Source organism: Astatotilapia calliptera, chromosome 15, assembly GCF_964374335.1.
Source record: "Astatotilapia calliptera chromosome 15, fAstCal68.1, whole genome shotgun sequence".
Lineage (NCBI taxonomy): Eukaryota > Metazoa > Chordata > Actinopteri > Cichliformes > Cichlidae > Astatotilapia > Astatotilapia calliptera.
Window position 1 is genome coordinate 38,744,884 of NC_137436.1, and position 12,818 is coordinate 38,757,701.

At 39.9% G+C, this 12,818-nt stretch overlaps 1 protein-coding gene across 2 annotated transcripts; it reads right to left on the bottom strand.

Annotated features, from left to right (window-relative positions):
- Positions 1-5,101: 5,101 nt before the first annotated feature.
- LOC113006500 (transmembrane protein 44) lies at positions 5,102-12,268 on the bottom strand. Of its 2 annotated transcripts, none has more exons than XM_026142509.2 (10): positions 11,936-12,268; positions 11,730-11,856; positions 11,553-11,643; positions 11,116-11,297; positions 10,902-10,988; positions 10,652-10,822; positions 9,783-9,944; positions 9,412-9,480; positions 9,157-9,282; positions 5,102-5,358 (listed from the first exon to the last, which is right to left on the bottom strand). In XM_026142509.2, the coding sequence occupies exons 1-10, from the start codon at positions 12,118-12,120 to the stop codon at positions 5,164-5,166; spliced, it is 1,395 nt and encodes a 464-aa protein (XP_025998294.1). In that variant the 5' UTR covers positions 12,121-12,268; the 3' UTR covers positions 5,102-5,163. The 2 variants fall into 2 exon arrangements, with proteins under 2 accessions (XP_025998294.1, XP_025998293.1); XM_026142508.2 differs by having other exon boundaries at positions 9,157-9,285.
- Between the last annotated feature and the right edge of the window lie 550 nt (positions 12,269-12,818).

Genomic DNA, 12,818 nt, shown 5'->3' on the forward strand with positions numbered 1-12,818 from the left:
GCTCATAACCGTAGCACGTTGCAGCAGTGTGGTCACATGATAGAGCGGCTGTGTGTATTTGTAGCAGGGGCGGAGCCTGGGGGTGGCTTACTGGGCTTAAGCCCGGGTTGTTTTGTCAGAAGCCCGGGGTCTTTTGGAGTGTAATTTTTCATAGTTAGATGTCTGGCTGACAACTGTATAAAACAAAAAGTACACACAATATTCGAAGCACATAGTGCACACTGTGGGAATTTACGACTGTGCGTGAATCCCCCCTGATATTGGTATGATCCGAGCTCAGGCACTAAGCGACTGAGCGAGGGGGCGGGGCAGCTGCTGCCTGTGAGTGCGCTGTTGGAGAAACTGAGCCAGCCATACTAAGGAGAGCTTAAGTTTGACCAGGTACCAAAGCAAATCATTCGTACCGTATAAATAATGTAAATATGACGGTGAATCACGAAAGATTGATATCAAACTGATCACTTGACCCATATTACGTTACTTGCTCTTCAAGTGAATCAACAAATGGCGAAATGAAAAGCGAACAAATGCAATTTTTTTAAGAGTCTTAGCTTACATGTGTTTATTTCATATTTTCAGTTCTTACCCTCCCCGACTAAATCGGTTTCAGTTATGTACTGAAATATAAGAATGGACATTAGAGGGTTCTTTCAAAGAAAAAACTCTGGTAAATGTTATTTTATATATTATGCTTTGTATGTTGTTCAGTATATTTCTATGCAAAACAAGAGGGATTTCAGTACACAGCAGGATATTCACATTTGTAACCAGATATTTACACTTTAGGGAGAAAATTTTTTTACTGTACAACATCAATTTAGAGTAAACTTTTGTTAGATAAATATTGAAATATCTTTTGAATTAGTTTAATGTCAGAATAAAGAGAGACAGAGCTTTCTGTTTTTTTATCACTTTGATCCAATTTAGGAGCACATGTACACTAAGTTTGTTAATTAATAAGAAACTCCAGACGATTCCATTCTGAGCTGAAGAAGCTTCTGATAGGTTAGTAGAGTCCATGTGAGTAAACTGGTGACACACCTGTGGATGCATATAAGGCAAAACACAGAGCCTGTTTCTTTGAAATGGGAAAATCAAGAGATGTCAACCAAAACACCAGGAAAAGAATTGTGGAGCTCCATAAATGTGGCTCAAGTTTGAATACAATTTGGTGCCATTTGCAATTAAGAAATACAGATAGTTTCTCTCTTTACCCTTAAAGTTAACAAATATGTTTTTTATATTTATCAATCTAAAAAAATAAACATTTAGTTTGATTTGATCTTACAATTAAAAAAGTGTTTGTGTTTTGATCTGAAGAGTACATAAATATGTGGTTTCAACTGTATATTTGATGATTGTCAGCACAAAGAGGGAGAGAGAGGAACAGAGAGGGAGATGGAGAATGAGGACAGAACAGAGATGAAGAAGAGCAGGTGAGACACACATGTTAGTCAAATGGTTGTTTACCAAAAGTATCACCGTATCATAGGTACTCGTGTATCTCGTACCTAGTGTTTCTTTTTAGGTTTGTTATTTTTCAAATTCTATATTTATTAAGTTATGCAGGCTTTTTTGCACAACAAGGCTAAATAATTATATAAACTTTTCTCAATCTAAATAGTGGACTTTGGTAGAATTAAAAAAATAAGTGTAGTGCAGGTCTATGATGATTTTTAGTGCTACTATCATCTAGTTCTGATTCTGTCTTTGTTAAGTCCTAAGTAGTCCTGATTTTGAACTGTTGTAGTCCTGTTTTAATTCCGGATCAGTTCTGGGTCTGGTTGAATTGGGGTTTAGTCTTCGTGTCTTGATACACCCCCGACTTTGTTCTGCCTTGCTGCTTAATTAAAAAACTAGTTTAAGGTGTCCTGCACATGTGATATATATTTTTCCCTATATGAAGTCATTCATTATTGAACAAAACTCAAAACAGAGCCTATTAATCTTTCAGTCATTTCTAAACACCCCCCCCCCCCCCCAAAAAAAAAAAAAAAAAAATCCCACATGCATACTACCCTTTAGGGCTAAGCCCCGGGTGTTTCAAATGTCTGGCTCCGCCTCTGATTTGTAGCCTCGCTACCAAACCAGCATTTCATCTCCGAGGAAGTGATTCCAGAGAGAAGTAAAGCAAGTGTGTAAGTTCATCTCTGAATGTTTGTAAAGCATTCCCGCGTTAAGCTTAACAGCCGATTTATGGAGCGATGGCCTCTTCTCTCTCTCTTCCTCCCTCTCCTGCTGCTACTTCAATCATGAAACTGATCAATGATCAGCTGATCGGCTTTTCTGTCGCTAGTCCGTCTCTCTTCTTTGTTTTTGGCCCACTTTGCGCCAGAAAGAGGAAACCAGCGGCTGAACAACAGCAGCACTTTTAACCTTGATCAGCTGTTGTTAGAACTTATTTAATATTACTTTCTACACCAGGATCTTTTTCTACGCAGCTGATGGCTATGCAGGGGCGGATCTAGCAAAGTTTAGTCAGGGGGGCCGATAGGGCATTAACAGGGAAAAGGGGGCACAAAGACATACTTTTCTTTCTTATTCTCATTTTAAATGTCTAGCTTTTAATAAAAAATTATCCGAATCTTACACCCAAAGTTTTAATCTGATGTAAAATGTATAGAAGTCCATTACTGTATATAGTAACTATTAGGTCTAATATACCCTAGTAAGCTATAGTACTTTTTCCTTTGGGAAGATACCATCTGTGCAGTCTGCAATTCTGTTGAATCTATTTAATTATTCTTGAAAAATAATTTATTTTTGTGCATTTTTTTCACACTGCATCAAATTAAAGTTGATTACGTCGATTAAGCATCACGAGGTGGAGGGTGCGGGGTGGTTCCCTATTTTTTTTTTTTTTTTTTTTTTTTGCTGGGAGTTTTAGAGCCCTATTAGTTAGGTTGCTTAATATTTCTGCTAAGTACTCTTTAAAATACCAGAATAGGGAGGATGGAGTAGGTTTAAGTTTATTAGATTGATCAGTATTGCTGAACTATGAAATATTTTGGGTGCAGTGTATTTTTTTTTTTTTTTTTTTTTTTTTTACATACAGGTATAACAGAATAGCTTTAGTGTTTTTGTTTTTTTTAACTTGAGTATGAACTTGTACAAAAAGCAGCAAGATATTAAAAAAACAGTTTTATTGATTAAAAACCACTATATCGGATTCATATCGGTATCGGCAGATATCCAAATTTATGATATCGGTATCGGACATAATCAGAATCAGAATCAGAAAGGGGTTTATTGCCAAATGTTGAGCAGGTTTACAACATTAGGAAATTGCTGATAAAAAAGTGGTATCGTGCCATCTCTAATATAAATGCATAAACCATCTTCTTAAGCACACCTGCTTAAATCTTCGTTAATCAGCCAATCACATGGCAGCAAATCAATGCATGTAGGCATGTAGACACAGTCAAGACAACCTGCTCGAGTTCAAACTGAGCAACAGAATGGAGATAAAATAATTTAAGTGACTTCGAACGTGGCACAGTTGTTGCTGCAAGATGAACTGGTCTGAGCATTTGTAGAAATTCTGGAATGATTGTGGGGGCACTTTCCCCCACAACAATCTCTATGGTTCACAGAGAATAGTCTGAAAAAGAGAAAATAGCCAGCTCTGCAGATGAAAATGACTTGTTTATGCCAGAAGCAAGAGGAGAGTGGCCAGGGTGTTTCAAGCTGAAAGTAAGGCAACTTTACCTCAAGTAAACACTTGTTAAAACCAAGGTATCGCTGAACCTTTAAGTAGATGAGCTACAGCAGCAGAGGACCACACCAGGTTCTCCTCCTGTCAGCTAGCATGAGGAAACTGAGTCTAGAATTGTCATGGGCAATAGAAGAGTGGAAAAATGTACCTTACATCAGTGGTTCAGGCTGGTGGGCTGGGAGTAATGGTGTGGCACATTTTGGGACAATTAATACCAACTGAGCATTGTTTAAACATCACAGCCTACCTGAATACTGTTGCTTACCATACTCATCCCTTTGTGATCAACTGTACCAATCTTCTAGTGGATGCTTCCAGCTGGATAAGGCACCATGCCAAAAAGCTCAGATCCTGCCAAGCTGGTTTCTTAAAACGTGACATAAAATATGCTGTCCTCAAGTGGCCTCCACAGTTAATCCACTTTTGGGATGTGGTGGAGTGGGAGACTCATCATTGATGTACAGCTGACAAATGTGCAGCAACTGTATGATGTCATCACATGGATCAAAATGTCTGATCAATGTTTTCAGCACCTTGTTGAATCTATGCCACAAAGAATTAAAGCAAAAGCACAAGCAAAGTGTACCTAATAAGTCAGCCAGTGAGTGTATATTTAGCATTAGCATATTTAGCACTTGTGTAATCATGAATACTAGCATCAGTATAGCTGAGCAATAGGGTCGTTTACAATATTATTATTATTACAATATTATTACCTTCATTATTATTAAAAAACAAACAACAAAGTAGATAAATCACATGGCCTGAACATCAACACTGTCAGATCAAATAAAATTCAATAAACATTTCCCAGCCATTTCCACAGACAGAGCCAGTTGTTGAGGACATTAATATCCACTGCTGATATCAGCAATTGCTTTGTTACATCTCATTAGTTGTTTCCCAGTCATTAGTCTGAGACCTGTCACTTGAGGAAATGTAACAGGGAGGAGTAAAAATGTAATTGTTCCATAATCAGGCCTTAGGAAGTCCCTTTAGTTAAAAATGCCTCTAGTAACTTTTATTTCATAAAGCTTCACAGCAGGCAGATGGACGGAGGTCTGCTGAATGATGGAGAGGACAGACAAGCTCTGGGCGTCTAGTCTGGTTCTTATCTGCTCTGCCGGCTCTTTTCCCAGTCCAGCCCCGATAACCCAGGTCGACAAGCAAAATACAGGATATGACCCAGTAACCTTGAATGGCAGCAGGGGAGTAATAGTGTTTTATTAGGGAAGGTCTTTTCTGTAAACCTTTCTAAAAGGCCGAACGTCTTCAGGAGCTTGACGTTTGTGCTTCCCTACAGTATTAGAAACAAAAAAAGGTACTCGAAATAACTAAACCAAAAACAATCAGTAATTTTTGTTGTAAAACAAGACAGATGACAGATTTATTTTTGCACTTTTATTTATTTTTTATTCACAAATTACTGCACTCAGCATGTGTGAACTTCACTTAGCTAAGCTTACAACAGAGCCACACTCTTCCGTACCAGATAGAGCTTTCTGTGCGAGTCCAGACGGGGAACGGGCGCAGATGTTAAACGGTTCGGGGTTTGTTGGCCACTCTTGCAGGGGAAACTCGTCACCCTCCTGTTGTTTTGCTGTTGCTTTGCTCCAGTGTGTATTTGCTGCTTCAAAATCCCACTAGAAAATAAGAACATGTCAAAGTAATCGTACAAAGAATTATAGCAAAGTCATATAAACAGCTAATATTCTGAGACTAATGTGTCTGCTATGCTATAAAAGCATTTGGCGATAATCACATGGCACATATGATATATTAATGCACCCTAATGTTGATTTAAAATACAAACAAAGTATGTATTGATGAATTGGGAGGCAGCTCAGAAGTGTACCATACACTAAGTTAGGGCTGGGCCATATTATACCGTTCACGATAATACCGGTATAATGTTAGGCAACGATAGGAAAATGAAATATCGCGATAGAATGGGAGTAAAACGCGCATGCGCAGTGCCTTTGTTTTCATACGCACATGGCCGGTCGTTGAGTGAAACAGATGAACCAGAATTGGTTTGTAAAAATGGTGCAACTTCAGTGATGTGGAACTGGTTTGGTGTTTGTCCGTCAGATACACAACAAAGCACATTTTTTTTGCAGAACATGCAAGCGGCCATCGTTATTGTCGTATTTGTCGGACTAAGATGCTCTTAAATCTGGGAGTAATCTGGGTCCTAAACTCCGTATATTTCAGGTCAAACAACACTGCAGCATCACTTAGAGTTAAAAACTGTCTAAATTCTTTCATCTTTAATAAAACGATCAGCATTGCTGCTTTACCAGGTGTAACTATAAAGTTTAACTTCCAGGCATCCATGAAAACAAAAGTTATTACATTTAACGGAGTTAGAAGTTAGCAAGAAGCTAGCGGAAGTTAGCTCGCTAGTTTCGCTAGTTACCTAAGCATGATATAGCATGTTCTGACTGAGAGATTTCTGAAAAAATTCAAACGTACAGCTCTGCTATCACTTCCAACATAAATGAAGACAGGAAACTAAACAGCAGTGACGTTTGTAGGGTTACTGAAGTTGGGCTAGCTGGTATATAATTATGTGCTACGTGATCGCTAGCGACACAGCTATGTTAGCATAACATAAGCAGTGAAGCTGGAGGACGAACACTAACACTTTTCCACTTATAAAAGTTAATGTGAAGGTTCTTCATGGTTAGAGACAAATGCAATCGCATGGCAGGATGCTGTAAACGGACCAAACTTCAGTCAGGAGAACAACTGAGATAATCCATCCACAATACGAGGTTAGTTATTAATATACTGCAGCAACATGGGAATAGAGCAGCTGCAGAGAATTCAACATTAATGAATCAATGGTACAGAAGTGGAGGAAGCAAGAAGAATGAGTTTAATAAAGTTTGATTTATCTGACTGCTTTGTTTCGCTTAATGTGCCTTATAATCCTGTGCACCTTATGGTCCGAAAAATGTGTACTGCACACTGCAGTTTAATGTTGCAAAGCACCTCTTTTTAACTTCAGTGGATATTATACATGGTTATGCTCAGGATATGTCAGCCCATTTCTACTGGAAATGCCTTTTGGTTAAACTTTCAGCAAGGAATTTGCATTTGCACTGTTACATTTTTATAAAGCTTTAATGTACATAAAAACCAGCTTCTTGTTTAAGTGAAAATAAATGGAAGGTTGTCTTTTTGCACTAGTAATGTTGTGGAGTTGTATTTTGTCTCGCATCAATTATATCGCCGGTTATATCGTTATCGCAAATTTTCAAATATATATCGTGATAAATATTTTTGGCCATATCGCCCTGCTCTACACTAAGTGTTCCTTAGTTTTCTAGGGGGGCTCATCAATGGTGGTCGTGTTGGATCATGCCCCATGAGAGCGTCAACTCGACACCTACAACACAGGTCTTGTATTGTTCACACAGTGACATTCCTGGCCAGCGAGAGTCAAACAACAGACTATAAACATCTCCCAAAATAGCAGAGGGTACTGGCCCCCTATAGACAAGGCAACCATTTTGCACCACTTCCTAGGCAGACAGACCCAGCCCACTGTTGGTCTTTAATCAAAGATCCTTTACAGCAGAACAATTGGCAAATCTCAAACAATTCCACCCATCACTGTAGCCCTAAGCCTCAGCTCAGCCAAGAACCAGAACTCAGCAGTAATGTGCGTGAAACACAGCACAATGGAGGTTTCAAGCTGCCGGCTGAGGCGACTGTCCAATTATCAGGATCACATGTAAAGTAGGAAAAGCCACTCATTTAAATACTTCAAAAAATGCTCTGTAATCTTTGTTTTAGTTCCCAGTTTGCTTTAAGGCTGTTAGGAAGTTAGGTAACCAAATAAAAAGTAAAAGATTCACTGATAGACCTGAACTCCTCTGGAGCTCTTTGTAATCAGGATTAAACATTAGACACAAAGTCATCTTGGAAAGAATCATTCTTTGTAAGATCGAGTAAAGAGCATCAGTAAATTCCAAGTGCATCAGACAGAAACGGCCCGGCTAAACTTTAAATTGCCTCCTGTTGTCTTTGTGAAGATTAAGCTGAGTGTTCACAGCCAAACAAAGTTATACTTTGTCACATTCAGCATAAACTTACACTTTTCCAACTCGCCTTTACTTCTCGAACAAACCAACTGTGCTAAAAGGGCATTCATGTCTTTTGTTTTTTCCTGTTTGGTGAACAGTATCAACCTGCGATTGTTTGTGCTTGCACCATTTGCCTTTGTTTCTGATTAAATGACATCCTCCATAGCCTGGCTTTCTAGTAAGGGAGTTTTTATGAGCATAAAGGCCTGACAAAGAAAAAAAAAACACTTGGAATTTGAATCCTCTTGCAAACTCAGACTGTGTTTTTCAAAAAAGAGAAAACTATATAAATATGAACTGTTCTCTAAAATAAGACTAGTGAAGATTTGATACTGGCTCAGCTATACACTGCAGAAAACTAAAATACAAAACACTGAGCTTGCACTCAGAAAACCACATGCACATCTCTCCATAGACTTCAACTTGTCTGTCCAATAAGAACATGCTGACTATTGTCTCCTTATAAGAACGTCTGAGGGCTGTCTTCTGACTTACTTCCCCCAAAGTCACATGTGCAAAGCACTAAGCATAGTTGCACTATTACGTCTACTTATGAATTCTTCTTACTGCATTTTCATATTTTCATACGCAGACAGTCAATACCATTCCTTTATAATAAAGGATCTCAATCCTAAAGTGGCACTAAAACATAGGCAGTTTTGTCAGTGCCATTCTTATTCACCATTTCCACAAGCTGACTCCAGACCCCCTGTCTTATGATAATGAGTCATGAAGTCATTACCTCTTTAGGAACTTCACCACTGCTGTTGTGCAAATGACTCAATAGCTTAAACTCATAAAAAGACTCATACTAACAGAATCAGGTCATCACAGCATTTCATGTAAGGTGGCGTTACACAAAGGGTTATGTTCATTCATATTTTTATAACAGCCATGCACACTATCCAGCATACAAACATGCTGTCACCACCTAGTGGCACTTTGGAATAACTACATATTATAGCTATCCTTTACACCAGGGGTGGGCAATTCCAGGCCCCGAGGGCTGGTGTCCTGCAGGTTTTAGATCTCACCTTGGGTCAACACACCTGAATCACATGATTAGTTCATTACCAGGCCTCTGAAGAACTGCAGGAGCTAATTTAGCCATTTAAATCAGCAGTGTTGGTTCAAGGACACATCTAAAACCTGCAGGGACACCAGCCCTCAAGGCCCGGAGTTGCCCACCCCTGCTTTACACGGTGAGAACTGACATTTGATGTATTAAGATTACCAGCTTTTTGAAAATATATCATAGCTTTAGAGAGAGGGGGAGAAATGTTTATTTAGTGATAAATTTGATTCATTTCTTAATTTAAGTGATTGTATCCAAGTAGTCCAAGTCACCTCCAGATCCGAGCTGACCGGCGAGGAGTCACAGGATGTGTCTGTGGAGCAGAAGCCGTCGGCTCTGATCGCCCCAACCCTCCTGCTGGGAGGCTCGCTTCCCACGTCTCCCCTGGGTGACGTCACCTTCTCGAGGGGCATTTTCAAAAATGAAAGCACATCTAGTATTTGAAGAATAACGGTGTGCAGTGAAGAGTTCCTATCAAACAAACTGCTGTTGTAAAAATGTAGTGTCACAACAGATTCTTTGCTTACTTTTCTCGCAGGTTGACTGTTGACATCCATGTATTGGCCCACCTCTCTCATCTTCTGGAGATTTTTTATCTTTGAAGAAAAAGAATACTATTATAGTCACACCAAGGCTTTAGTAAACAAACACTATTAGAAGAACAATGCTAATAGTGTTTGTTGCAGAACGATGCCTGCATAGTGCTACTTCCAAATAACTTAATCCACACAAGAAAGCAGTAAGTAAAAATCCAATATTATCAGTATTACAGTAAAAAGCATGTTTATTATGGAAGTCTGATTGAAAACAAGCTATTAAATTCACTCTGAGAAATCCGAGAAGCAGCCTTGCACACACAATAACAAAAAAGTGGTATGATTAAACAAAACAAGCTTACTTTTGTTTGTGCTGATGAAGGAATTTGCTCTTTTGTCTGTCTCTTCATGGCAGTGTTATTCTTTGCAGGGCGCCGTGAACCACCTAAAAGGCGCTCTGTATCTGCAAAAAGTCTCATAGCCTTCTTGCTGGAGCCTCTCTTGCACCAATGAGTAATTACAATCTGACATGACAGGTTAAAGGTCAACAAACCACACCACAGCATGACTGGCATAGACTCAAGCAAATCACCTAGATCTAGATGTAATGGACAGTAGCCCCGGTTTTAGTGAGAATCCACACTCACCATCAATTTTGTTAGGTACACATGTTCAGCCACTTGTTATTGGAAGTATCTAATCAACCAATCACAGCAGCAACTTCATGCATTTACACATGGTCAAAATGACCTGCTGAAGTTCAGACTGAGCATCAGGATGGGAAAGGAAGGCGATTTAAGTCACTTTGAATGTGGCATGGTTGGTGCCAGATGGGGTGGTCTGAGTATTTCAGAAACTGCTGATCTACCAGGAGTTTCCCAAACATTCTGGTTTACAGAGAATGGTCAGAGAAATAAACAGTGACTCAAATAACAGTCAGTTGTCACAGTCTAGGCAAGCAGAAGAGGATCTCTGAATGCACAGTAGCTTTGGAATGTGGTGGAACAAAAGCTTCACATCATGGATGTAGGGCTGACAACTCTGCAGTAACTGTGTGATGCAATCACATCAATATGGACTCAAACGTCTGAGGAATGTTTCCAGCACCTTGTCGAATCTATGACACAAAGCTCTGAAGGCAAAATGAGGCCCGACCCCATACTAGCAAAGTGAGTTGTGAATCTCTACACAGTTTGAGTGATGCGTGGTCACACTTACTGTGTAAGGATACAAGAAGGTCTAGAGTCACACAGCCTGCTGATGACAGAAGCCATGGCATCGCTCTCATAAGAAATCTAAACTGAGTGTCACAGAGGAGTATGGCTGCAGTGTAGAGGGCACCAGCCAGTGAGCACAACAGTCCAGAGAAAATGGCAGTGTGGGTCACTTTATGTCCATTGCACTAAAAGGAAGAATACAAATAACACTAGGAACTTTATTAGAACAGTAACATGATTTTAAGTGAATGGTTTGTCACTTACTACTCTGCAGAGTTTGGGGATCCTGGAGGTACAGGCTATGACAAAAGACAGCAGCCCCAGTAGGTAACCCACGATTTCAGTGTTGTCCTACAGACAGACGGTTTTACGATGCAGCAGAAGGACATTTAGAGTAGCTGCAAAATGGCAATTCAAAAACAACAAAACAACCCAGGTGACAGCACTCATACACATGTGTCTGTTTGTGTAACCACACCATTGAAGAACTCCAGCTGGAGACTTGAAGGACAACATGCAGCAGCGTCCTCCCTTTGACGGGCTGCAGTGCTGAAGTATGGGAGACCCTGGACTTCAGAAAACCTCCTGCAACTACCATCAAGACACACACTGCTAGGAGATGCTGTCTCCTCCTCCTCTTCATCATCCTCAGCCTTTTTTCTGAGAGAGAACACCAGAGAGGACGGTTACAGTTAGAAAGCATTTCAATAGGTCCCCTGTTCATTTGTATGGTTATCTGTAGCGCCTCTCTGATAATTGTACCTACTGTTTTGCCAAAAGGGTTTGGTTGGCTGGATGACAATATTTAAACACCTGTGCTACCTTGCTGCTGCACTTTGAATAATGCACAATTGCTAAATTGTTTGGGAATGATAAGGTTTGCATTATTAAGATAAGGAATTTTCTTAATCATACCTGCTTTCGAATTCCAACACAGGAACACTGGAAAGCACCACAAAATACAGTTCACAAAATCCACAGCGGCAGCAAAAGCACCCATTAAAATCTGCAGAGAGGGCAGCGATAAGGAGTTACGGTATTTTAATGCATAAATAGAGTGAAAATACTTGGTTACACGTAGAACTGTGTTACCTGTATATGCAGCTGCCTGGACAGGATGGCTCCAGTTGTACTGCACAGGTTACCGATGAAGCAGTAGAAGAAAACCGCGGTTTCTCCCGGATTTTCTCCCCGAATTTTGCACCTCTGATACACGAACCTTCACAGTTACCACAGGTCAATGTTAGATATGTATTAAATGAATGGGGCCGGTGGGTGATTAATGATAATCTACTTACAGGAGACATGATAGCAGCAAAAGCAGCGCAGAAAGAAAGGTGAGACCAACAGGGACGCAAAGTGTGTCTGCGTCACGGGACAAACAGGTGTTAACTGAATCCACGCAAAAATCAACCAAACTAGTCAGGAAATAGTCTGATCGTTCCCCGACTTGACCATCCGCGATGTGCGCACTTTTCTTCATTTTAAGCGCAAATGCTCAGCGACAATCCGCAGAACCGATCAGAAACTGAGCCATGCTCCTAGTGCACATTTGACTTCTTGCTCATCAAAAGCACAGCGGCAGCTCTCCAAACGGCCCGCACGCGGCAGGGAGGGGCTTACCTGTGCTACCTGTCATTATGGAAATACGTTCAAAGGCACAAGTGAAAATGTGGATTTTACGCTCTTTCTGTGTTTAGAGATGCCAAAAAATAAATCATCATCCATTTATTTAAAGAGGCGCGTTCATTTGTAGCTACGATCAGGAGCATTGCGTGTACCTTAGTCCGTTTCAGGAATCTTACGCTTGATCACAGTGACCGCTTGCCAAAAAACGACTACAAATTGTTGTCAATGAGTTGTTGGGCTATGATCTGTCAAGCATATCTCTCATGAATGATAACAAGTGATTTTGAGCCACAAAGCACGTTCCTGTCACAAATGTAGAAGCTGCAGTCAGTTTTTGGCAAATTGACTTTTATATATATCCTTTATTTATCCAAGTCTCAGCAGAAATCTCACCAAATATCACATACAGCTGTTCTTTCAATACATTTAAAGTGGTCAAAAAGGATTGGATCGATTATAATTTAGAACACAGATTAGCTACAATAACAGAGTCATAAAAATACTCGAAAAACAGCTAATGTCTTTGCTTTAGACATAAACCCTTCATAAATC